The 27,463-nt window shown below is 44.9% G+C and overlaps 1 protein-coding gene across 1 annotated transcript in view; it reads right to left on the bottom strand.

Moving 5' to 3' along the window:
• The window catches only part of VSNL1 (visinin like 1), a 136,165-nt gene that overhangs the window by 63,561 nt on the left and 45,141 nt on the right, over positions 1-27,463 (bottom strand). Inside the window, exon 2 of the mRNA XM_060787343.2 lies at positions 6,618-6,784. Within this exon, the coding sequence (XP_060643326.1) occupies positions 6,618-6,779 (162 nt within the window). The 5' untranslated portion in view covers positions 6,780-6,784. The remainder of the gene's footprint in view (positions 1-6,617; positions 6,785-27,463) is intronic.

Raw genomic sequence — 27,463 nt, 5'->3', positions numbered from 1 at the left:
ATTAAGTTTCAAAGGTTTTGCCAAATGATAAACAAAGCATTAAATCTAAAGGATCAAATAAACCAAGTTAAAATTGGTCCTGAACATCCTGAACCAATGCTCTAAATACAGATTCTGTAAATTTCTATTTTTCCTATCCACAGAAAATGTGAACTGTTAGAAAATAGGGATAGCAATTGCCTTCTAGTATTTTCAATCCAAGAAAAAGATGCTTTGGGCCTTTGTTGATCATTTTTTGTATACTGGTGGCAGAACGCAGAACACATTCCTGGCGCACAAGGTCACCAGCAATTGTTGTTGCCTACAATGCAAGGGAGTGTTAGGCACAGCACCCTCTTTTCATGTTGCAAGTCAGGAGGAGGAAGAGAAGGTGTATTGATAGTGAAAACACAAGGGTTACAGGAAGCTAGATAAAGTCAGTACAAAATGTTGCATTGCTAACAATGGGTACTTTATAAAAAAAATGGCTGGGACATAACAAAAACCTCCAATTTTATGTCTTGTTGCAAAACAGCATTTTTAAGACAACTTGCTGAGAAAAGAATGCCCTGTTTGATACCTTTGAACTTGGGTACACTTTAAAAGATATGTTGTTGTTGTTTATTTGTTCAGTCACTTCCGACTCTTCATAACCTCATGGACCAGCCCATGCCAGAGCTCCCTGTCAGCCGTGGCCACCCCCAGCTCCTTCAGAGTCAACCCAGTCACTTCAAGGATACCATCAAGGATACCATTTGAAGGCCTGTCTCTACTACTCCGTTGCCAATGAGTTTCTCCCTCACATATATTTCAGTTTCATTTCTATCTCATCCTGAGTTTTTTTTATCATTTTATCTTGTACATGTGGCCCGCTCATTGTGATTTATTTCTCATTGTATTTTTTGCACTGTTTTATTCTATTTTCACGTTTATTTATTTTATTGTGATGCTTGTTCTGTGTTTTTGGTTTTATTCTATTGTAATGCACTACTGGGCTTGGCCTCATGTGAGCTGCCCCGAGTTCCCTTTGGGGGATGGTGGTGGGGTATTAATAAATAAAGATGATGATGATGATGATTATTATTATTATTATCCATCTTGCCCCCTCGTCCTTTTTCCTTCCATTTTTCCAAGCATCATTGTCTTCTCTAAGCTTTCCTGTCTTCTCATGATGTGGCCAAAGTACTTCATCTTGGCCTCTAATATCCTTCCCTCCAATGAGCAGTCGGGCTTTATTTCCTGGAGTATGGACTGGTTGGATCTGAACTCAAAGTAAAGCATGCTGAAATTATATTGCATTCAGTGGGAAAGATAAGCCCCTGCGTAACCCCCCGTTCTTTGAATTCAAGGATTTGTGAAAGTTCTTAATTTGGGCAGCATTAGCCTTCAGTGGTATTTTCTGTGTAGAAGAGGCGCTTTTCTATGCAAATCAAACACATGTAGATTTTGTACAGAATAAGTCCCAAATTGCGAAAAGTCTTCAAAAACTGTGTGGGCTTCACAGCGGGAAGAAAATTGCTAAAATCACTTATGGCTTTGTTTGAGCAGAAATTTAGTGAAGAATTAAATCCTTACACAGCAGTGGATAAGACATAGGCAAGCTAAAGGTCTATACCCAAGGCCCTGAGAAACGGTTAAAATTAAATCAGTTGAAGGCCTTTTAAAAAAGATCATGCAGATGCCTAAGGATACATCTCCTCACCTTCATGCCGAGATGCCTGTAGACCACTAATTGTCAACATATTTCTTCACTCTAATGCGAATCCCATAAAATATCCACCGGTTCTTTCTACATCTCTTTTCGACAAACGCCTACACAAGGCTATTCTTAACCACATGCTTACCGTAGCTGATATTCCCAGTCCAACACATAATCAAGGGAAAGTGCTTAAAAGGTGCAAAATTGGCAGCCAAAGGGAGTCTCTATTCTGTTTTTCTTCAGAGGCTCTATTATAAAACTTCTATTTTTATTGTAAGACAATAGCAACCCTTAGGAGTATCGTACCTTGGTGAGGCTAATCACGTTTTATTCTATGGATGTACATGTAATTTACATACTCCTAAAGGACTCATTTCTTTTCAGCCAAGCTGTCCCAAGCTTCATTGCAAAGTTTTACTCTAGCTTCAAGCTTGTTTCTCGCATTGCTTTGTTGCTGTTTTGATATGATGTGAAACAATGATCCCACTGTGCCAACCGAAACTTTTAACATACCTTTGTTGTGCCACAGTGCAATGAAATTTTATCAGTTTGTCTTATAAACCTCCTGGAAGTGCAGATGGTTGCTGAAGAATTGAAAAAAATCATCTTGTAGACCAGTGGTTCTCAACCTGTCGGTCCCCGGGTGTTTTGGCCTACAACTCCCAGAAATCCCAGCTAGTTTACACAGCGGGTTAAACCGCTGAGCTGCTGAACTTGCTGACTGAAAGACTGGCGGTTCAAATCCAGGGAGCAGGGTGAGCTCCCATTGTTAGCCCCAACTTCTGCCAACCTACCAGTTTGAAAACATGCAAATGTGAGTAGATCAATAGGTACCACTTCGGCAGGAAAGTAATGGTGCTCCATGCAGTCATGCTGGCCACATTGGAGGTGTCTATGAACAACGTTGGCTCTTCGGCTTAGAAACAGAAATGAGCATCAACCCCCAATGTCAGTCACTACTAGACTTAACGTCAAGGGGAAATCTTTACTTTACCTTACCAGCTGTTAGGATTTCTGGGAGTTGAAGGCCAAAACATCTGGGGACCCACAGGTTGGGAACTGTGATAGGCCATCAACAGAACCTGACCACTCATTATAGGTTTTCTGGACTACAGCTCAGTAGGAACTTGTGCTAAGAAAAAAAATCTGTTCGGCTTTGATGAGACACAAAATAGTTTGTTTCTGCTGCAGTAGACTAACACACCTATCTATCTGGAGTTTATCAGCATAGAACGCAGCTGCTTAAGTCACATGAAGTGGAAGGCCTATGTTTAATGAAATGGACTGTGGACCAGGAAAACCTTATTCCACCATAAATATACAAAGCCTTGAACTCACCGTGAAAAGAAAAATTACAGAATGCATGTCAAATATTCCCCAAGCAAGCCATATGGGTAAAACACATAATGGAAGTTACTGAGCTTGACACAAATTGAGAATACTGAAATACTATTATATTCTCCTCATTGACAGAAGGTTAATATTGTTCACATCTGTCATTGATTAGCAATATTCCACAGTGTAAGGTTAAAAAAAACCCCTAACACATTATGGGAAATCTGACTCTTGCACATGTAAACAAAAAGAGTCCTGTTGTGCCATTAACCCACCCAAAGAGATAATGACCCCACTTGCAAAATTATAAAGCATATAATAAACTAGCTGTGCCCTGCCACGCGTTGCTGTGGCCTATAGTAAAACTTTTCAAAGTAGAGGTAGGTATCTGGAGTGTTATGAAAGAGAGGTACCTACCTATTCCTTCCCCCTTTTTCTCCCCCTTTCTCTCCTTTCTTCCTTCTCTACCTCTTTCTTTCTTTCTTTCCTTCTTTCGCTCCTTGGTTTCATCCTTCTCTCTTTCCTTCATTCCCTCCCCCTTTCTTCCTTTGCCTCCTTTCTTCACTCCCTGTTTCCTTCCTTCTTTCACTTTTTATTTTCTTTTCTCCTTCCTTCTTTACCTCTTTCCTGCCTTTCCTTCCTTTTATTTTTCTTTCCTTTCTACTTTCTCTTTTTCCTTCCTTAGGTACCTCTTTCTTTCCTGCCTTCCCTCCTTCCTTTCTTCCTTCCCAATGCTTACCCAACCCTTCTCGTGCTTTCTGTTGGGTCATGGGAGTCCTGTGTGCCACGTTTGGTTTATTTCCGTCGTTGCTGGAATTCAGAATGCTTTGATTACAGGTAAACTATAAATCCCAGCAGCTACAACGGAGGGGGGTGGGTGGAGGAGGAGTGCAGGGGCGGGGCGTCGGTGGGTGTGGGCGGGGCTTGGGCGGAGGGGGTGGGAGGAGGAGTGCAGGGGCGGGGCGTTGGTGGGTGTGGGCGGGGCTTGGGCGGAGGGGGTGGGAGGAGGAGGAGTGCAGGGGCGGGGCGTCGGTGGGTGTGGGCGGGGCTTGGGTGGAGGGGGGTGGGAGGAGGAGTGCAGGGGCGGGGCGTCGGTGGGTGTGGGCGGGGCTTGGGTGGAGGGGGGTGGGAGGAGGAGGAGTGCAGGGGCGGGGCGTCGGTGGGTGTGGGCGGGGCTTGGGTGGAGGGGGGTGGGAGGAGGAGGAGTGCAGGGGCGGGGCGTCGGTGGGTGTGGGCGGGGCTTGGGCGGAGGGGGGTGAGAGGAGGAGGAGTGCAGGGGCGGGGCGTCGGTGGGTGTGGGCGGGGCTTGGGTGGAGGGGGGTGGGAGGAGGAGGAGTGCAGGGGCGGGGCGTCGGTGGGTGTGGGCGGGGCTTGGGTGGAGGGGGGTGGGAGGAGGAGGAGTGCAGGGGCGGGGCGTCGGTGGGTGTGGGCGGGGCTTGGGCGGAGGGGGGTGGGAGGAGGAGGAGTGCAGGGGCGGGGCGTCGGTGGGTGTGGGCGGGGCTTGGGTGGAGGGGGGTGGGAGGAGGAGGAGTGCAGGGGCGGGGCGTCGGTGGGTGTGGGCAGGGCTTGGGCGGAGGGGGGGTGGGAGGAGGAGGAGTGCAGGGGCAGGGCATCGGTGGGTGTGGGCGGGGCTTCGGCGGAGGGCGGTGGGAGGAGTGCAGGGGCGGGGCGTCGGTGGGTGTGGGTGGGGCTTCGGCAGAGTGGGGTGGGAGGAGGAGGAGTGCAGGCAGCATGGGCAGGGTAAGATGAAGGAGGGGGCGGAGAGATGGTTTCGACAGGGCAGGAAGCGGCGTGGCGGGGCTTGGACTGGGGGAAGAGGGTGGCAGGGTTAGAAAGGGGCGAGGCTTGGCAGCGGCGTGGGTGGGCTTAGCAGGGGGAGGGGGGAAGTTGCGTGGTGCATGTGTGGGCGAGAAGGGGGCGGGGCGAAGTTGGATGTCGGTGAACTACAACTCCCATACTCAAGGTCACGGAGGGAAGGGGTGGGGCGAAGGGAGGGGGCGGGTCTTTCCGGAGGGGGTGGAAGGAGGAAGGAGTGAGTCAGGGAGGGAAGGGGTGGGGCGAACGGAGGGGAGTGTCTTCAAAGTCTCCCCCTCCCTTCACCCCACCCCTTCCCTCTGTGACTCATTCCTTCCCTCCTCCCTCCCTCTCTGGTTACACGCCCCCTCCCTTTGCTCCACCCCCTCCTTCATCTTACCCCTCCCACGCTGCCTCCAAGCGCCGCTGCCTCGCCGCGCCGCATCCCCACCGGCGTGTCTTTCCGGAGGGGGAGGGAGGGAGGAGGGAAGGAGTGAGTCAGGGAGGGAAGGGGTGGGGCGAAGGGAGGAGGCGTGTCTTTCCGGTGGGGATGCGGCGCGGCGAGGCTTGGAGGCAGCGTGGGAGGGGTAAGATGGAGGGGGTGGAGGGAAGGGGGCGGGGGGAAGTTGCGTTGTTTGTGTGTGTGTGGGCGGCGACATGTTCGTGCTGGGCGGGGCGAGGGAAGTGCGAGGGTGCGTTGGCCGTTCGGCCATGTGTGCGCGCGAGCTGGAGACTTTGCTCCAGTGCGCATGCTCAGTTGTTTTGCCATTTTGTGAGTGTGTTGTTGTGTTGTTTGTAATTGTGAGTGGATTAGTTTGTACCGAGTGGGTTGTCCTAGGGCCATGGCAATTTTGGTGCAGTTTCGTTGGGGGGGTTTAGAGTTTACCTGTCCGGTATAACCAACCTAACAGATTTATATATATAGATTATTAAGCAATAACAACAAGACTTACAGACCTTGTCAACTTAACATGGTTCAATTCAACAGCCTTCAACCATGGGTAAAATTATTATTAATTATATCAGTTCAGTGGAACCCTAAAGTAGTCATAATAACCTTTTTAGAAAGGGATTTGGGGCTTCTCATCCAATAAAAAACATGGTTGCTTGGATATTAATAAGCACCTTCTCATTTTTAGGTTCACTGGTGAGAATCATACAGCTCTCTGGGACCCTTCCACACAGCCATATAACCCAGAATATAAAAGCAGATATTCCACAATATCTGCTTAAAACTGGGTTATCTGACTCCACACTGCCATATAATCCAGTTCAGTGTGGATTTTATACATCTGTGTGGAAGGTTGTTGCTGAACTACAACTTTCATAAGCCATAGACATCATCTCCAATAGTAATAATTGTTGGGAGTCAAAGCCCAACATTGGAGAACATGATTTCCAGTTTGGCTGTGGGCATTGTCACCACTAACTGGTTATGGTGGAAGTTTAGGATCTTTCACAGATATACATTTGTTGTAGGCCTGTCTAATAGTTGACCCTACTGATCTGATCAAGGTTTGCGTGGAGGGGAAAATACAGTTCTTGTATTCTCTTACAACAATTAAGCAGCAAATTTACATTAACTGGATGTCAACAGTTATCTAAAAATCCCACATTATCTGAGTGTGGACTCAGATAACCCAGTTCAAAGCAGATACTGGGGAATTTTCTGCCTTAATATTCTGGGATAGAGGGCTGTGTGTAAAGGCTCTTAGTTTTGAGAGTCATTGTTAGACAAGACTTTGAAAAGTGCTTTTCTTATCCTGTAAAAAAGACAAATATGCATGTGCACACATGCAAATGAACTTACCTTTACGTAAAGCTGTTGAAACTCATCTAGGTTCAGTCTCCCACTAGGACAATCCTTTAGAAATCCTTTGTACCACTGTTTGAGTTCATGCTCATTAAACTCTGTGCTCTTCACCAGATCCTCCATCACTTCGGGAGTCAGCTTGCTATTCTGTTTCCCCATTATGCCTAGGAAAAATAAAAGGCATATGGTTATCCACTTTCCGTCTTCAGGAATGTTCACAGTGTTTCTGAATGGGTTCCTTGGGAGCTGAAAACAATTAGGATCTAATCGTCTAGACCAGTGGTTCTCAACCTGTGGGTCCCCATGTTTTTGGCCTACAACTCCCAGAAATCCCAGCCAGTTTACCACCTGTTAGGATTTCTGAGAGTTGAAGGCCAAACACCTGGGGACCCACAGGTTGAGAACCACTGGACTCTAGAGGACTCTATTTCATCATATTACTTCGGGAATCAACCTCAGGCTAGTTGTATCTCCACAGGGAGCCAGGAAAATATACAAAAGACTCATAGGTTTTGATAAAGGAAATCAGTGCCATGCTGACATAGAAATGAGTCTGGTGGAAGTGATCCTAAGGTTGGGTTGTTGTAGGTTTTTTGGGCTAATTGACCATGCTCTAGAGCAGTGGTTCTCAACCTAGGGTCCCCAGATATTTTTGGCCTACAATTCCCCGAAATCCCAGCCATTTACCAGCTGTTAGGATTTCTGGGAGTTGAAGGCCAAAAACATCTGGGGACCCCAGGTTGAGAACCACTGCTCTAGAAGCATTCTCTCCTGATGTTTTGCCTGCATCTATGGCAAGCATCCTCAGAGGTTGTGACCTCACAACCTCTGAGGATGCTTGCTATAGATGCAGGTGAAACGTCAGGAGAGAATGCTTCTAAAACATAGCCATATAGTCAACAACCCAGTGATTCCAGCAATAAAAGCCTTCGACAATACATAGATCCTAAGGCTTCTTCTGATTTTTGAAATAGTTGTTGTTTTGTTGTACCTTAGTTTCTACCACTGAAATAGGAGCCCCCAGTGGTGCAGTGGGTTAAACCCCTGTGCCGGCAGGACTGAAGACCAACAGGTCACAGGTTCGAATCCGGGGAGAGGCGGATGAGCTCCCTCTATCAGCTCCAGCTCCTCAGGCGGGGACATGAGAGAAGCCTCCCACAAGGATGATAAAAACATCAAAATCATCCGGGGAAGGGGGGGGGCAATGTCCTTGCAGACGGCCAATTCTCTCACACCAGAAGCAACTTGCAGTTTCTCAAGTCACTCCTGACATGACAAAAAACAAAACAAAGCACTGAAATGTCACCTTCAGACTCAGTTAATTAATTGCCTAGATTTATATCACTTTTCTTCTTTTAAAAAATCAAGATTTTATACATGGTGTGTCTCCTTGTCCATGTCAGTCTCATAAAAACAACTGAGGTGTCAAATAAAGTAGCTCATTCAGAGGCTCAGAGAGGACAATATCAGTAGGGACATGAACCTAGTCCTTCCAAGTCCCAGTACAATAATCAGGCCAATATTCCTCTCCGGTTCTTATAGAATCATAGAGTTAGAAGAGACCCTGTGAGCCATCCAGTCCAACCCCCTGCCAAGAAGCAGGAAAATTGCATTCAAATCTCATTCACTGTTTCAAATGATTGAAACAGTGAAGAAATTCATATAAAGTTATATCTAACCATGAAATAATTATGTCAAAATACCTTATTATATGCTGTCTTCCTCATAATACATATACTGCAACTATAATACTATATACAACAAATCCAATCTGTCACTCAGCTATATAGTATGACCCTGTATCAGTGGGGGATAAATTCCAAGACTGTGCATGGATACGTAAAATCCGTTGCATGAATGACGTCTGAAAAAAGAATACCAGATTTATGCTGGAGGAGCTAGGAAATGCCTAGGGGCAACCCTCCTTAGATATCACGAGGTTCTCCAGCACAATTTCATGATCAACTTCCATAGGGGGCACACACAAAATCACCTGGAGGATATAGAAAATGACCAGGACATATTTTGTCAGACACAGGGAAATGAAACGGAGTATTGCTCCCACAAATGGACTGTATTGTAGTCATGCAGTGGTTCTCAACCTTCTTAATGCTGCGACCCCTTAATAAAGTTCCTCATGTTGTGGTGACCCCCAACAATAAATTTATTTTCATTGCTACTTTATAACTATAATTTGGCTACTGTTATGAATCTTAATGTAAATATCTGATATGCAGGATGTATTTCATTCACTGGACCAAATTTGGCACAAATACCCGATACATCCAAATTTGAAGACTGGAGGGTTGGGGGGGGGGGGTTGATTTTTCATTTAGGAATTGTAGTTGCTGGGATTTATAGTTAACCTACAATTAAAGAGCACCAATGATGGAATTGACTCAAACTTGGCACACAGAACTTCCATGACCAACAGAAAATACTGGAAGGGTTTGCTGGGCATTGACCTTGAATTTTGGAGTTGTAGTTCACCTACAAGCAAAGAGTACTGTGGACTCAAACAATGATGGATCTGGACGAAACTAGGTATGAATACTCACATCAATACTAATTTAGAATATATTTTCATTTCACAGCCATTTCTTTAAAAAAACCAACAACTCTGCATGCACAAAAGAAGGCTGTAATCTACACATTCATTCCTGTGTATTTTTGGTTCAATAAAACAAAACCATTTGATGCAGAAAATTGGGCAAGATTAACAGCCCTGCCGCATATAATCCCCTATCATAATTATACCCCTTCATTATTTCATTTGCTTCTCAAATGCCACTTCTTTTATTAGCAAAACCTCATTGTTAATTACAATCCATAGTAGGCACTGAGTTTCTGAACAGCTATCAAGTGTGAATCCAAGGCTTCTGGTTGAAGATTTAATTAATGAAACTAAGAAAACTGTAATTCACAGGCTATCTAATTTACCACAAAATAGATTCCCAACTTCTTTCCAAGCTTTTGTGTGCTGCTGATTGAACACTATTAAGAATACATTCTGCTCCACCACTCCTGCAGTCACCAGCTCTGCTGAGGATTACCATAATAATTTTTTTTTACACAAATTGTGCGCAAAAGCAAATATAATTAAAAATGACTATTAAGGCCTCTTTCATGCACATAAGAATATATTTGATTTTCAGTTATTCAAAAAAAGCGATTTAACTGTGTATGAAACACTAGCCCTTTCTATGTCTACTCAGCAATCTCTTAACATATCTACTCAGGTTAGTATCTGAGATTTAGTCCCAAAGCACAGCTGCTCTTTGAAAATGGGTAATTTAGTTGCCTACTACTACTAACAGTACTTATAAACCCTAAGTGCAGTGGTTCTCAACCTTCCTAATGCCGTGCTTAATACAGTTCCTCATGTCCAGAGAGCACTGTAGACTCAAACAATGATAGATCTGGACCAAACTTGGCATGGAAACTCAATATGCACAAATTTATTTATTTATTTATTTATTTCTTGCATTTATTGACCGCCCCTCTCAGCCCGAGGGCGACTCGGGGCGGTGAACAGCAACAAAGAAAGACAGTGTACAGTAAATCACGACAATACAAACCAGACAATTACAACATAACACATACCTATACTAAAAATCCGCTTCGTCAAGTCCTGGGGTCATAGCCAAAATTCATAATCCTAGTTCATTCCAGTGTCATTCCAAGATACACTCAATTGAAGGCCTGCTCGAAGAGCCATGTTTTCAGGCCCCTACGGAAGGCCATCAATGAGGGCGCCTGTCTAACTTCAGCAGGGAGGGTGTTCCACAGCCGGGGGGCCACCACCGAGAAGGCCCGCTCCCTCGTCCCCGCCAGACGTGCCTGTGAGGCAGGCGGGACCGAGAGAAGGGCCTCCCCGGATGATCTCAAGGCCCTCGTGGGCTCGTAGGCCGAGATGCGGTCTGCAAGGTATTTTGGGCCGGAACCGTTTAGGGCTTTGTAGGATAACACCAGCACCTTAAATTGGGCCCGGTAGCGAATCGGCAGCCAGTGGAGCTGGGACAGCAGGGGCGTTGTATGCTCTCTGCGTCCTGCTCCCGTTAACAACATGGCTGCCGCGCGTTGGACTAGCTGAAGCTTCCGGGCCGTCTTCAAGGGCAGCCCCACGTAGAGAGCGTTGCAGTAGTCGAGACGGGATGTGACCAAAGCGTGTACCACCGTGGCCAAGTCAGACTTCCCAAGATACGGGCGCAGCTGGCGCACGAGCCTAAGCTGTGCAAATGCTCCCCTGGTCACCGCTGAAACCTGGGGCTCCAGGCTCAGCGATGAGTCCAGGGTCACACCCAAGCTGCGAACCTGCGCCTTCAAGGGGAGTGCGACCCCGTCCAGCACAGGCTGTAACCCTATACCCTGTTCGGCCTTGCGACTGACCAGGAGTACCTCTGTCTTGTCTGGATTTAGTTTCAGTTTGTTCGCCCTCATCCAGACCATTACAGCGGCCAGGCACCGGTTCAGGACTTCGACGGCCTCCTTAGTAGCAGGTGGGAAGGAGTGACAGAGTTGGACGTCATCTGCGTACAGGTGACACCGCACCCCGAAACTCCGGATGATCTCACCCAGCGGCTTCATGTAGATGTTGAACAGCAAGGGGGACAAGATGGAACCCTGAGGAACGCCACAAGTCAACGGCTGTGGCGTTGAGCAGGAGTCCCCCAGTAACACCTTCTGAGTACGACCCTCCAGAAATGACCGGAGCCACTGCAGAGCAGTACCCCCGAGACCCATCTCTGCAAGACGCCCCAGAAGAATACCGTGGTCGACGGTATCGAAGGCCGCTGAGAGGTCCAGGAGCACCAACAGGGACACACTCCCCCTGTCTAGCTCCCGGCGCAGATCATCCACTAAGGCGACCAAGACCGTCTCGGTACCATGTCCCGGTCTGAAACCAGACTGTGCCGGATCCAGATAATCCGTGTCTCTCAAGAATACCTGGAGTTGTGAGGCCACCACGCTTTCCATGACTTTGCCCAAGAAGGGAAGATTGGAAACAGGCCGAAAGTTGTCCAATTTAGTGGGGTCAAGTGATGGTTTCTTCAACAGCGGCTTTATAACAGCCTGTTTTAGGCTCGCTGGAATCTTGCCTTCCCGAAGGGAGGCATTAACCACCACCGTTACCCACTCGGCCAATCCCCCTCTGGCCTCCTTCAGAAGCCAGGATGGGCAGGGGTCTAGGATGGACGTGGTGGGTCTCATTCCTCCAAGTATCTTGTCCACATCCTCGGGTTTCACAAACTGAAAAGAATCCAACAAAATCGGACAAGCAGGTGCTTGTGTCACATCCACAGAGACTGCATCTAATGTGGCGTCCAGCCCAGAGCGGATCAAAGCGACTTTGTCTGCAAAGAACCGAGCAAATGCTTCACAGCGCGCTGCCGAATTGTCAGGGCTCCCACCTGAGATAGGGGGAGTTAAAAGACCTCTGACAACCCGGAACAACTCCGCCGGACGGTTTTTTGCAGACGCAATAGTGGCCGCAAAGAAAGTTTTCTTTGCGGCTTTTATTGCCGCGGCATATGCCCTTAAAAAGGACACAAACCGTGTTCGGTTTGACTCGCTTGGGTCCGAGCGCCACACGCTCTCTAGAACTCTCTTCCTTCGCTTCATCGCTGCCAGCTCCTCAGTAAACCAAGGGGCTGGTTTAGCTCGGTTACTTGAGAGGGGACGTTCCGGAGCGATCTTGTCAATAGCCCTGGTCATCTCCCCATTCCAGAGAGCGACCAAGGCCTCGACATGATCACCTACCGCGGTGGCGGGAAACTCCCCAAGAGCCGTCAGGAATCCATTCGGATCCATCAGCCTCCTGGGGCGGACCATCTTAATGGGTCCTCCACCCTTGCGGAGGTTGGGGGGCGCAGTGAGCCTAAATCTAATCAGGAAATGGTCGGTCCACGGCAACGGAGAGATGGACAACTCCTCCACACCGCCACCCTGCTCCCATCCCTGGCAGAAAACCAAGTCCAATGTGTGTCCAGCACAGTGGGTGGGGCCAGTTATTTGTTGGGACAGCCCCATGGTTGCCATGGCGGACATGAAGTCCTGAGCCGCACCTGTGAGGGTTGCCTCGGCGTGGATGTTGAAGTCCCCCAGCACAAGAAGCCGTTGGGACTCCACCGCCAGGCTCGAGACCACCCCCGCTAGCTCAGGTAGGGAGACTGTAGTGCAGCGAGGTGGACGGTACACTAGCAGAATCCCTATTCTGTCCCGGTCACCCACCCTCAGGTGGACAGATTCAAAATTTGTGGTCTGCGGGATGGGGCTCCTGGTTAGATGGATGGTATCTCTATAGACCACTGCGACCCCGCCTCCCCGTCCTCCGGCTCTTGGTTGGTGTTGCACGGAGAAACCTGGAGGACAAAGCTGGGAGAGATTTACGCCCCCCGCTTCATCCAACCAGGTCTCCGTGATGCACGCCAGATCTGCCCGCTCCTCCAGGATTAAATCCTGAATCCAAGTTGTTTTTCCGTTGACAGACCTGGCGTTCAACAACACCACCTTCAAGCCAGAGGGCCCGCTCACCTGGTTACACCAAGTTACCTTAGGAGACCTATTGGGAATAGTTAATTTGGAAAAGCGGTCCGAATTAGGCCGAATTCGGGGTCTCCTTCTCCCGCATCTCCTCCTTCCCACCACGACCTCTATGGGGGCCCCTCGGCTAGTGGAACACCTCCCCCCCTCCATGCCGCAGTTATGAGCCATAGGATTCCTTTCTCCTACGTTTGTTGTTAGGTTTATTGGTTCTTGCCAGCATCCCCCCTCCCCCTCCTCCCCCCTCCCCACCACACTTTCAATCACCGGCTCCGGGCCACCTCCTCCTCTGCCCCCTCCGCTACACCAGAGCAACAGAAACAGTACACAAAGGGGGGCAGGGGACCACATGGGTAGCAGCAATACAGATGGTGGTCGATATTCCGACTGCTTCAACAGACCAGTTCTTAAAGTGCTTAGATTTCAGGAGCAGTCCGTCGGTGAGCATAAATGAACGTAAATTACTTAGCAGCAACACACATTCAAAGGCACATTAATAAAGTGCTAGGTCTAAAGTGCTCTACTTAGCGATATAAAGTGCGGCACAGAGGGACAGGGAAGGGGCGAAAGTGCTGGTGCAATCTAGCAGCAGATGGCAGGCGCCTAAGTGCTCTAATTTGTTCTTATCACAGTAATGACAGATGGCAACAATGACTACTAGGAAAGTGCTAGTTGATATTCTACGACTACCTCTTATGGGCGTTAGTGGTGGTAGTTAGCTAAATATTGCTATGACCCCGGTGAGACTCTAGACGGTTGGTAAACCAGCGGATAGGCTTCCGGAGTTGATAACTCGGGGGTGGGGCAGCACAGATGGTCAGACACACTCTTGCTCAGTAAATAACAGCGGAGAAGCCAGCTTAAAGATCTACATAAAAATCCACAACGAATGGCCGGCCAAAGATCCACATAGCGGTCTACACAAGATGGAATGGCTACGCAGCCGTGGCCAGGCTCGGGCAGCGCTCAGTGAAAACTGACTCGCCCAAAAGGTGGAACGGCTCAGCGGCCCAGCACCCAGCGGCGGCCCAGCGACGATGACTCTCCCACCGGCGGCGGTTGCGGGGACCAGGAGCACCCGGCCTCCCCACCTGGCGGCCGGCGGCGGCCGGCGGCGACGGCTTAGCGGTGGTGGTCCAGCACCCGGCCTCTCCACTTGGCAGTTGGTGGTGGCGGTGGTTTGGCGGCCTAGTGGACTGGTGGATGGGGCCAGGTGACACTCGGCCTCTCCTTCCGGCCAAGCGGCCCTCGGTGGTCAGCAATAGCCTAACACAAATGTGAATACTGGTGGAGTTTGGGGAAAATAGACATTTGAGAGTTGTAGTTACTGGGATTTATAGTTCACCTACAATCAAAGAGCAATTCTTGGGCCAAACTTCCCACACAAAACTCCCATGACCAACAGAAAATGCTGTGTTTTCTGATGGTCTTTGGTGACCCCTCTGACACTCCCTTGTGAACCCTTCCCAGGGGTCCCGACCCTAAGGTTGAGAAACACTGCTTTAGAAGGTGATGAACACAGCCATAAAAGTCATGTGTTATTTGTAATACCAGCACCATCTTTCCTTGTTGTGTATGTGTATGTTCGCAGCTTAGGTGTGAACCTGGATTCATTGTTGAGCCTGGAACCGCAGGTCTCGGTGGAGCATTTGCACAGTTAAAACTTGTGCGCCAGCTGCGCCCGTACCTTGGGAAGTCTGACTTGGCCATGGTAGTCCACGCTCTGGTTACATCCTGTATAGACTACTGCAACGCGCTCTACGTGGAATTTATTTATTTATTTAGTTAGTTAGTTAGTTATTTACATTATTTATACCCCGCCCATATCAGCCCGCAGGCAACTCAGGGCAGTCTACATATCGGCACAATTCGATGCCATCAATACATACATTCAAAAAGCAAAAACAATTAAGTGCATTTAAACAAAAAAGACAGTGCAAATAACAGTTTGCCTTTGAAAACTGTTCAGAAGCTGCAAATGGTCCAACGGGCGGCAGCCAGGTTGCTAACAGGAGCGGCGCTCAAGGAGTACACAACTCCTCTGTTATGCCAGCTCCACTGGCTTCCAGTTTGCTTCTGGGCACAGTTCAAAGTGCTGGATTTAGCCTATAGAGTCCTAAACGGTTTCAGCCCAACTTACCTATCTGAACGTATCTCTCCTTATGAACCATCTAGGATGTTAAGATCTTCTGTCCTGAGTTCCTCTACAGAGGTTGAGAAAGGACGGGATATAAAAGCTCTAAATAAATAAATCTTCTGAGGAGACCCTGCTCTTGGTCCCGCTTTCTTTGCAGTTGCATTTGGCGGGAACGAGAGAAAGGGCCTGCTCAGTGGTGGCTCCTCAATTGTGTAATGCCCTGCCTAGGGATATAAGATCGGACTCCTCCCTTCCAACTTTTCAAAGAAAGGTGAAAACCTGACTTTTTGAGCAGGCCTTCGCAAATGCAGCATAATTATACAAAATTATGGAACGACTTGACGATGCAATTGAATAATGACTTTGACAAGGAGACACTCACGACAATGTTTTTATGGCTTTGTACGTTTTTTATATTTTATGCTAAATGTTTTTAACAGTATTTTATGATTGTTTTATTTGTTTATAATTATTGATGCATCAAATTGTTGTCAACTGTGAACAGCCCTGAGTCGCCTCTGGGCTGAGAAAGGTGATACACAAATGTGGTAAATAAGTAATAAATAAATAAATTGTAAGTACGGGGAAAATTTGGAGGCATGGGTTTTATCATTCTTCTACACTCTCAGGCATAGAATAAACTCTTACACAACATATCTATATGGAACCATCATGCACCAAATTGACTTATACAACCCTGGAAATCAGCAAGAAGGGAAAACATGCCAGCGTTATATGAAGAATTCTGTGCAGTGTGATAACAGGCCCATTTCCCTTGTTATTTTTCATGAAAAAGTTTTAACAAACTCCCTGCTGCGCCTCGGTAATAACTGCAACTCCTGACAAACCTCTACATTGTTCCTTTCTCCTCAGGCTCCTTTTGACACTGCCTTTCTTCTTACCCATGACAGCATGAAAAGTAGAGAGAAGCGGCACAAAGCTGTCAAAACCCTGTCACATGATTGACCCTTTCATATATAATTCTTCTTTCATAAGAGAGAGAGGGGAAGAGAGAGAGATTAACATAAAATAGTATGTTTTGCCCTTGAACTAACAGAGGAAAAGACTTTGCCAAAAAATTGCATGGCTGAATAGGCCAGTCGCTAGACTGTTTCTGGAAGATTAACAGTAATAGCTGCCCACCCAGAGACAGCATTAGAAATCTCACACTGTACTCTGCCAAGGACTATCAACAGAATCACCTTGAAATATTATGCGACTGAAAGAGAGAGAGAGAGATACAGCTCCAGCGTGATGGCAATGTCCCCACCTTGAACTGCAAAGTAACATATTCGAAAGAAAGGTGAGAGTAATTTTTAAGGGCTGTTGGAAGACATCTCCAGTTTTGCTTCTTCTCAGTAGCAGGGAACCACTATATCTAGATTTGCTTCCACAGGTGAGATAATCTGTGCTTTTGACTCCAACCCTTCTTTCGGAAGGAATATCTTTTCCATCAAACTGTGTCTATTCATTTCCTAATCACTGCATCTGAGTTTCTATTTTTTGTGATTTTAGCTCTGTATGTGCTTACTCCTGCAAAGAAAACTAATGGTACCCCTTCTCAGAAAGAAAATCCAATGGTAGTTCAGTATTCACATGGAGGAATCTGTTTTCATAGAAACTCTCTATTATTATACTAACAGATAACATTCACAGGCTGAGATCTTACGTAGCTGAGCATAGCATAACACTTCCTCAAGCAAAACTCTACCATAGCTTCCTTTTCACTATGTCCTAATATTACAAGTACGCTACAATGGCATGCCTCCAATGGCCATTTGGAGAAAGAAAATAAGATGGACTCCTCACCTCTCAAAGACAGATGTAGACCAAGGTCATGTTCTCCCAAGATCAGCTCTGCTCTTCCAAAAGACATCACTGGTGTTTATTTGGCTAGGACAGTGGTTCACAACCTGTGATCCTTGGACCACCAGTGGTCCACAAGAACTAAAATATAGTCTGCGGCCTCACAATAACTACACTGTTGCCTTGAAACCATGAAGCAACAAGAGTGACTGGTCTCGCGAAACCCTCTTATAGTGCCAAGGCAATGGGGATATTGGGACAGGAAAGGCTGACTACCCAAAAATATTACGACGACCACATCAGATCTAGATTATTAAATATGGTTTTCTGTGTGTGAGCAGATGGCGACAACTGGATGGCATATGTTCTGTATCAGAAACTAGAGCGACGTGGTCTATCAAATGCAATTTTCGTGGTTCTGGGACCAGGTCTTCGGACACTAGATGTATGTAGCATTTTAGAGGGACATTGACTGGAATGGCGATTCGACTGATGAGACTGTTTTATTGTTTTAATGCTTTTTGATGTATTGTTTTAATTGTGATTTATGTTTAATTGTGGTTTTACTATTGTAATTGTTTGTATTGGCATCATATCAGTGCCCAATGTAAGGCATTGAATCTTGCCATTATTTATGTGTAAACCACTTTGAATCCCCCCAGGGAAGAGAAATGCGGTATATAAATACTGTAAATAAATAAATAAATAAATAAATTTTCTGAATCAGCACCCCAAATAACCAAATCGAATCTAAGGTTGACCAAAACTGATTTGTAACCCTTTTGGTACTAATGTTGGAGAATGGTCCCTGGTCAAGTGGGAGGTCAAAAGAAGGCCAGGAACCACTGGGCTGAGAGGACATAGTCAGATGCTCACCTGAACCTCTCCACCAGTGGTGGTGGTGGTGGTGGGGGGGCTATCACGACACAATGATGAGTCGGGAGGGTTCTTCTTTGGGGAGGCTAGAAGCAATACCAACCTCCTCAATGATACCTATTCACCAAAATTGACAGATGCAGGCACAAGGTGGATTTCCACCTGCGTCAGTCATTGGCAAGATTCCAGCCACAAGTCACAACAGGCATGTGTTTTTTTTCCCCCAATGAGTATGGAAACTAACAAAGTGATGACATGACAAAGGCATGAGGTCCCAGTAACTCATGCAAGTGGAAATCCACCTTGTGTCTGCATCTGTCAAAAGCTAACCCTTTGCATCATTTTATAAAAGAGACATAATAAGCTGTAAAAGTTATCAGTTCTCATAAGTTATCACTTCTCCTCCTTATCTCTGTCCCACCACCCACATCCACCCCTGGCGAGAAGACAGGAGAGGGCCTTTCCTTTGGCTGCTCCCAGACTCAGGAACTGCTTTCCAAGACAGGTTAGATGGGTACCCTCCTTACTAACAATACCCTTATTCTAGCAGGCCTTTGAGAGCTGACTTTTGAGAAAATACAAACTATGTATAATGTGCTTGCTTTTTATTTATTGTGTTTTAATGACTTCTGTTTTAACTTGCTTGAATTTTAATGTCTGATGCTTTAGTTAGGTGGGAATAGTTTTAAAAGCTATTTTAAGTGTATTTATTATATTTTAATCTGTTTTCACCAAACTACACTATTTAATTGTTTTTTTTTTCATTTTTGTATTACACTTTTTAAAACTTGACTAAAATGTGGGATTATTACCCACCCTGACTCCCCACAGGGAGAAAGGCGAGTATAAATAAAATTAACAATAATAACAACAACAACAATGCATTTTTAACTTCTGTATGCCCCCGTGGCGCAGTGGGTTAAAGCGCTGAGCTGCTGAACTTGCTGACCAAAAGGTTACAGGTTCGAATCCGGGGAGTGTCGTGAGCTCCCACTGTTAGGCCCAGCTTCTGCCAACCCAGCAATTTGAAAACATGCAAATGTGAGTAGATGAATAAGTACAGCTCTGATGGGAAGGTCTTGCCAGCCATATGACTTTGGTGTCTATGGACAACGCTGGCTCATCGGCTTAGAAATGGAGATGAGCACTGACCCCCAGAGTCGGACACAACTGGACTTAATGTCAGGGGAAAACTTTTACCTTTACTTATGCTGTTTTAAGCACCGGAAGCCACCTTGAGTCCAGAACTGGAAAAAGGATGGGATATAGATAAATAGAACTACATATCATATCATAATCATCTCAAATCCTGAGTGCCAACTAGACTGAAATCAAAACGGGATGCAAGAGATGCAGGAGTTAAGTATTTCCATGCTTGTGGGAAATCTACAACTTTTTTAAAAAATGTCTAAAACAATAAAAAGAAGAGAAAGGGCAAAATTACCAAGAATAAAATGTGTGTGTCTGAAAACTTAACAGCAACTCCATGAGTTTTATAGGATTAGGCGAGGAACACTCTGATATGTATAACCTCCTGCACCAGGTCTTCATTGACAAGTCTCCCATCCAAGTACTAACTTGGGTCAATCCCACTTAGCTTCCAAGATCAGACAGCATCTGGTGCTGTTAGGGTATTCGGACCTATAATTAATGGATGCAAATTCCAAAGAAGCACAGGATTTCAGAAATGTTGCATAACTTCGGCAGGTCCAAAATGCTAAGGCCAGAATCCTATAGTAGGGAATTATAGGAAGAATATCATTCCCTTGTTAAAACAGTTTCATTGACTATCAGCTCTTTTCCAAGCGTAATTCAAAGTGCTGATCATGACTCATAAAGTCCTATCTGAAGGATAAAAACCTGCTGTACCTCTTCTTCTTCCTGGTGGCAGTGGTGGAGGAAAAAGACTTTTATGTGGATGCAAGACGACTGCTTTTTCCCTCAGACATTTGCCAGAAAGCAAAAGAAAACCAACCAAAAAAATTAAACGTACAATATTGGTATTGCAAACAGTTGAAGCAGAGGGATCAGTAGTGAAGAAAGCCATGAGTTGCTGGCTGGCACCCTGAACAGGCTCAGTCATGTTGGACTGGGTAGGGACACATGGCAATAGTTTGCTGCAAGTCTACATTGTGGACACAAAACAACTGTTACAGAGTAAGGCACCAATAGTTTAAAGCACAGCAAGTACAGAGATACACCCAACACAAAAATGCCCGTGGCTAAGGAGACTTAATAGATACTTAGTCGTGTGCCAGCATGCTGAAAATGCCGTATTGTGTTTTCCACATCAGTAATTATCTTGCTATGGCAATAAACCTGTTTTGATGGCGTCACCTGTGTGGATTTGGTCTAGCATGGGTTGTGAGTTTGTAACAGAAACATTGCTGATGCTGGCTAAGTACATGTACAACCCCTTTATCTGTGGATTCAATATCCAACTTCTTTCACCGATGCTTCAAAAAGTATTCCCTCTGGGAGATTTTTTTTTTGGACCTCCCTATGTCCTCCATCCAAGGTCATGCAGGCCACATGACGTTGGAGGTGTCCACGGACAATGCTGGCTCTTTGGCTTAGAAATGGAGATGAGCACCAACCCCCAGAGTCAGACACAACTGGACTTCATGCCAGGGGAAACCTTTACATTTATGTCCTTCAGTTCTATTCTATAGCATGCTTCTGTATTTAAAATATAGGGTTTACTATACTGTGTTTTCAGATATCCATGGGAGTTCTAACGGTGCTCCATGTAGTCATGCCAGCCACATGACCTTGGAAGTGTCTATGGACAATGCCGGCTCTTCGTCTTAGAAATGGAGATGAGCACTAACCCCCAGAGTCAGTCACGACTGGACTTAATGTCAGGGGAAAACCTTTACCTTTACCTTTATCTACGGGGGTTCTTGAAATGTACCCACCATGGATATGGGGATTGTACTGTATTGTCTTTCATGCAACACATATAAAGTGGTCCTAAGAAGGAAAGAAACATGAGAATAATTGCAGCATGTTTTTCAAGATGTTTTCAAGATGACTCTCATGATCTCACATCATTTCCTCCTTTCGTTGGGGTTGATATGAGTTGTAGTCCCAAACATTGTGAGGACACCAGGTCAGGAAACACTAGGTTATAGCCTTCACATGATAAGAAAAAATGCAATACATAAAGCAAAGGAAAAGGTTACCCCTTGACCTTTATTCTAGTCATGTCCAACGCTGGGGGGTTGAGCTCATCTCTATTTCTAACCTGAAGAGCCAACCTTGTCTGTAGACACCTTCAAGGTCATGTGGCCGGCATGACTACACGGAGTGCCGTTACCTTCCCGCCAAAGTGGTACCTATCAATCTACTCACATTTGCATGTTTTCGAAATGCTAGGCTGGCAGAAGTTGAGGCTAACAATGGGAGCTCACCTTGTCCTGAGGATTCAAACCACTGACTTTCCGGTCGGTTCTATAGCTTAGCAGTTGAACCTGCTGTGCCAAAGTGGCCCTTATGTAATACATAGGTATTATTTAATGCATAGCTTTTACAATACACAAGTATATGAAAACAGATTTGTTGACAGGCAAAAACTTTTAATGTAAAATTATATTTTTTGTACTTTATTTTTATCCTGTCTTTTTCCTAATATTAAGTCTTGTGAGGTTTTCGTCCCAGATGTTCTGTATATCACTCTGTATTTTTAACTTAATGTCTTTTAATTGGCACAGATTTTATTTATTTCACTTTTTACCTTCACCCATCTTATAACCACACTCTTAGCCTGAAAATCACCACAGGAAAAAAATCCCAACAATGACAGTAAGGCTTGCTTCTAAATAGAAAGATCCTTGCATTGGATGTTGGGGCCGCGGTGGTGCAAAGGGTTAAACTGTTAAGCTGCAGAGCTTGCTGACCACAAAGTCGGTGGTTTGAATCCGTGGGACAGGGCGAGCTCCCACTGTTAGGCCCAGCTTCTGCCAACCTTGGGCCTAACGATGGGAGCTCACCAACAGTTCAAAAACATGGAAATGTGAGTAGATCAACAGGTACCGCTTCAATGGAAAAGATACAGCGCTCCATGCATTCATGCTTGCCACATGACCTTGGAGGTGTCTATGGACAATGCCAGCTGTTCAGCCTAGAAATGGAGATGAGCAACACCCCCGAAGTCGGATACGACTAGACTTAATGTCAAGGAGAAGCATTTTCCTTTTCCTTATTGTATGCTGGAATGTTAAGATGAATTTGTTTTGTTATTATTGTTGCTAGTTTCGTTGCCCAGAAAATACAGTCTGTTTTCTCTCCACCTTCAGATTCTTTTATAATAATGCAGCTCCTATAATATTACTTCTGAGCTGCCCCCACACATAGTTTCATTATTATGTGGCACTGTGCTAAAAATAATACAAGTCTCTCTCACACACACACTCCCTAACAATGAAAAAGGCCTCTCCATCTCCGCAGAACGATCCCTTTTTGCAAAAGGGGAAGCATTGACCCTCAATGCTTCTTTGTTTGTTCTTCAGAGTTGTGCTCAGCCAGCAGTGGCAACCACACCCCACTTCCTTGGAGCAGAGCCGCTAATTCTTCTGACACTTAAGGGGGACGTCCTGTGCCAACTATGTGGAGTACTCTTCCTCCTTGCCGATCCAAACGCTGGCCCCATGTAATAGAAAACGCACAGGAAGGATTTTGTTGGAGGATTAGGATGACATGTATCAATTGTTCCATCACGCTGAACGCATTCACGAGATGCCTATGCAGTATTGGCTTTAGCTAATAAGATGCTTCTGTAATCCTGGCTCTTACTTGTATTTATCTCTAGTATACGGTTAATACGGCCTCAGAAGAAAGGCCAGCATTAACAGCAATTGCTGGGATTCATCCTTGTCCTGTTAAACATGGATAACATGAAAAACTCTATTAAAAAAAAGTCTAAATTTAGAACAGTAAACAAAGAACAACACTCAAAACCAGGGGAATTCCAGCCAGCGAACACCTCCTAACAAAGGATTTCCCCAGGCAGGAAACAGCCAGGCTTTGGAGCTTCAAGGCCATTCAATGTTAATCAAGGTGGCCATTTGCAACATTCACACTTGCCTCAAGCAGACAAGAGTTCTTTCTCCCACCCTGGTCATTCCACAGGTATATAAACCTCACTTGCCTAGTTTCCAACAGACCTCATAACCTCTGAGGATGCCTGCCTTAGTAAGGGTGAAACATCAGGAGAGAATGCTTCTGGAACATTGCCATACAGCAACCCAGAGCTTGATAACATCTAGAATGTAGGAATTGCTTTTATATAACCAATTTTGCCTGCTTAGTTGACAAAACTGTAAAACTTTCCATCAGCGGTGTGTTCATTCTCTTTGTATCCAAACAAACTACTATCGGTCCTTTACTGAAACACTGACAGCTATTCCTGATCATGACAATGAAACAAAACACGACCAGCCCTCCACATTTGCAGGTTTGACTTCTACAGATTTGATTATTCACAGACTTAATCAAAACCTAGAGTTTTCTCTAGGAAACTCTAGGTCCTGTAGTGCAATTCTATGGCCAATTTTTGCTGGAAATTGGGTCGGAGTCATCCTCCTGGAAGACCTAGAAAATCCAGGAGGGAATATCTCTTGTTCCTCCAATGTGATTCTATAGTCATCTTCCAACAGACATTGATCCCAGAGTCATGTTGAAAAGTGTTGTCTTAGATTTTTATTTGCATTTTTTTGTGGGGATTCTGTGTCCCCAACTCCAGCAAATGTCGAAGATTGACAATACAGGCAGTCCCCAAGTTATAAACAAGATAGGTTCTGCAGGCCTGTTCTTAAGTTGAATTTGTTTGTAAGTCATAAAGAGGTACATTTTTAAGTGTAACTCCAAATATATATATAATGTACGCATACACACACACACACATTACACATACATGCACATACATGTACACACACATGAATGCTTTGGATAGCATGCACATGTATTCATGTGTATGCATGTATGCATGGTGCTTGTTTTGCTGTCTGTGCCCCTGTTTAGAAGATTTCATCTCACTTTCTGTCCCTGTGATAATTGGATTTTGAAAAACATGGCTTGTTATGGAAACAAGGATTGATGCTAAAGCTTAATTGGAGACACCATTTCCCCATGATAATAACTCTTTCAGGAATGAATTTCCTTTTGAGGGGTAGATTTCTCTCACTTCCTGTTGTCTCACCCCCGTTCTCAACGAAGAGTCGTTTGTAACTCAGAGACTGCTTGTATAGCCACTTGCAGTTCTGAATTTTGTTAAATATGATCTGATACATTCTGATTGAAAAACACTGGGTGGTGGGAATGGGACCATCAGTCAACTATCGGTCAATCGGCACTACCTGTTTGAATTCTATATTCCCACTTGACAAAAATATGAGAGCAATTTATATGTCAACCAGCAATTGAGTATACAAAACAGATCAATTTTATATTAGTACCGTACAAGCACTTTAACTACATATTAGCATGCAAGGCTAACTATGTAAATGGGTAGCACAAATGTAATTTAAGGCTATTAGGTTTTTCTTCCTAAAACCCTTTTTGAATGTCAAACCTACTCTCTGTGTTATTACGGCTATTGCTCTAAAAACGACAGTCCTGCTTTCAGGCATTCATTGTTAAATCAGTCATCAAAACTGTCCTCCACAAATACCTTTCGATAGTCTTCAATTAAATGCTGTGGAAGTGTAGTTATTTTTAAAAAAGCATGAATCACAGCAGAACAAAATGAGTGGATTTATATCTCGAAGTTAGATATTGACGATGGTCAAACAGTTAGTCATCGAGGACAATCAACATGTGATTCATACTGAAAAGCTAGCTATGACAACTTGGAAAGAGAGGAGAGAATGAGAAGGAGGGAGAGAGAAAAATTGATTAATATTATGTTTATGCAAATGTCAAACATAATCAACAAGCCCCTCCCAAAGGAAAAAGAGGAAAACAGATGGCAAACTGACTTTAGAAGATAATGATGAGTAGGGCTTTCAGTTACATCCAGAATGATTCTGTAAGGGACAGTTAAAAAGCTATACCGGTACTATCTTTCCTTTTTCTTGGGGCATAATTGGGAAAATAATTGAGCAGAGCTAGTTTATCTTAAATGTTCTCTTTTCATCTCTAATTGGGTACTACAATTCAAGAAAGATGAGGACAAACTAGAACGTGTCCAGAAGAGGGTCATCAAAATGGTCATAGCTCTGGAAACCAAGCCCTTCAAGGAGCAGCTTAGGGACCTGGGAATATTTAAGCCTAGAGAAGAGAGAGTTAAAAGGTGCCATGTTTAAATATATGGAAGATGTCATATTGAAATTTAGTAAGCTTGTTTTCTGTTGCTCCAAGGACTAAGACACGGAGCAGTGGATTCAAAAGATAGGAAAAGAATTCCTCTTAAACATCAGGAAGACCTTCCTGACTATGAGGTTCTTAAGCAGAGGGTGAACAGACATCAATAATAATAGCATGTCAGTAAAATAATAATAATAATAATAATAATAATAATAATAATAGGGTTGTTGTAGGTTTTTTCGGGCTATATGGCCATGGTCTAGAGGCATTCTCTCCTGACGTTTCGCCTGCATCTATGGCAAGCATCCTCCTCTGAGGAGGATGCTTGCCATAGATGCAGGCAAAACGTCAGGAGAGAATGCCTCTAGACCATGGCCATATAGCCCGAAAAAACCTACAACAACCCAGTGATTCCGGCCATGAAAGCCTTCGACAATACAATAATAATAATAATAATAATAATAATAATAATAATAATAATAGATTTATAACCCACCCTATATCAGTAAAATAATAATAATAATAATAATGTTTATAACCTACTCAAAGTCTTGTGTCTCACTGCCACATTGTTGGATTATCAAATGTCTAGATGTCATCGGGGTTTGTGAAAATATTAGAAAGTTCACTGAAAATGCAATGAAACAATGAAAAACTGAGTTGTTTGTGGGCAACAAAAGCTATGGAACTATTAACATCAAGAGAGGAATTTTCCAAGGTGACTCACTGTCACCACTGCTGTTCATCATTGCAATGATCCCACTGTCAGTAATTCTATAGAAAACAAACCTAGGCTACCAAACTGCAAGAAATTCACCAAAAATTTCCCACTTACTGTACATGGATGATCTAAAGCTTTACGGAAAATTAGAAACTGAAATCAAGTCACTGACAAACACAGTCAGAAATTTCAACACCTCTGTATGGAGTTTGGCCTAGACAAATGTGCCACAGTGGCATTAAAGAAAGGGAAAATGACACACAGCGAGGGCATAGAGATGCCAAATGGGCAAACCATAAAGTGCAATCTGGCTGAAGCCTATAAATATTCGGGCATACTACAGTTGGACAATATCAAGCATGGGCAAGTGAAATATGTGGCCAGCAAAGAATATATCCAAAGAGTCAGAACGGTTTTGAAGAGCAAATTAAATGGCGGAAATCAAGGCTATCAACACCTGGGCCATCCCCGTCATTAGATACACTGCTGGAATTGTGACCTGGACACAAGGTGGATGATCTGGACAGAAAAACAAGAAAACTGATGACAGTCCAGTGTAATGACTATTACACCCACATAGTGATGTCGACAGACTTTACCTGCCCAGAAAATCAGGAGGCAGAGGGCTTCTGCAAGTGAAACAAATGGTACAAGAAGAGAAATATGCACTGGCAGATTATGTGAAAGGCAGTCAAGAACCAACATTGAGGGAAGTCAATAGTAGAAAACTGTTTAAAGTGCAAAAGACAAAGAGTGAATACCGTAAAAACACAATCCAGAGCAGAAGAGAAAACTGGCAGAAGAAGGCTCCCTATGGACAGTTCCTGGGAAAAATTGAGAGAGCCAAATTGACAAAGAAAAACATGAATGTGGCTCACAAATTGAACTTTGAAAAGGGAGACGGAGGGCTTGATTCTGGCAACCCAAGAACAAGCCATTAGAATAAATGCCATCAAAGCCAGAATTGAAAAGTTGACAACAGATCCCAAGTTTATACTCTACAAGGAAACAGATGAAACAATAGATCACATTCTCAGCTGCTGCGAGAAGATCGTGCAGACAGACTACAAGCAGAGGCATAACACCATTGCTCAGAGGATTCATCGGAACTTGTGCCACAAATACCATCTGCTTGCAACAAAGAACTGGTGGGATCACAGGCCTGAAAAGGTTACAGAAAACTAACACGTCAAACTACTTTGGGACCTCCGAATTCAGATTGACAGAGTTTTGGAGGACAACACTCCTGACCTCACGATTGTATTAAAAAACAAAGTATGGCTCATCGATGTTGCAATCCCAGGTGACAGGAGAAGTGAAGAGAAACAACTGGAAAAGCTGACATGATACAAGGATTTAAAGATCGAACTGCAAAGACTCTGGCACAAGCCAGCCAAAGTGGTCCCAGTGGTGATCGGCACACTGAGTGCAGTGGCTAAAGACTTTGAACTGCAC

This window comes from Anolis sagrei, chromosome 1 (genome assembly GCF_037176765.1).
Source record: "Anolis sagrei isolate rAnoSag1 chromosome 1, rAnoSag1.mat, whole genome shotgun sequence".
NCBI lineage: Eukaryota > Metazoa > Chordata > Lepidosauria > Squamata > Dactyloidae > Anolis > Anolis sagrei.
Note: the sequence above shows the minus strand (reverse complement) of the source record. Positions and strands in the feature narration are given on the sequence as shown.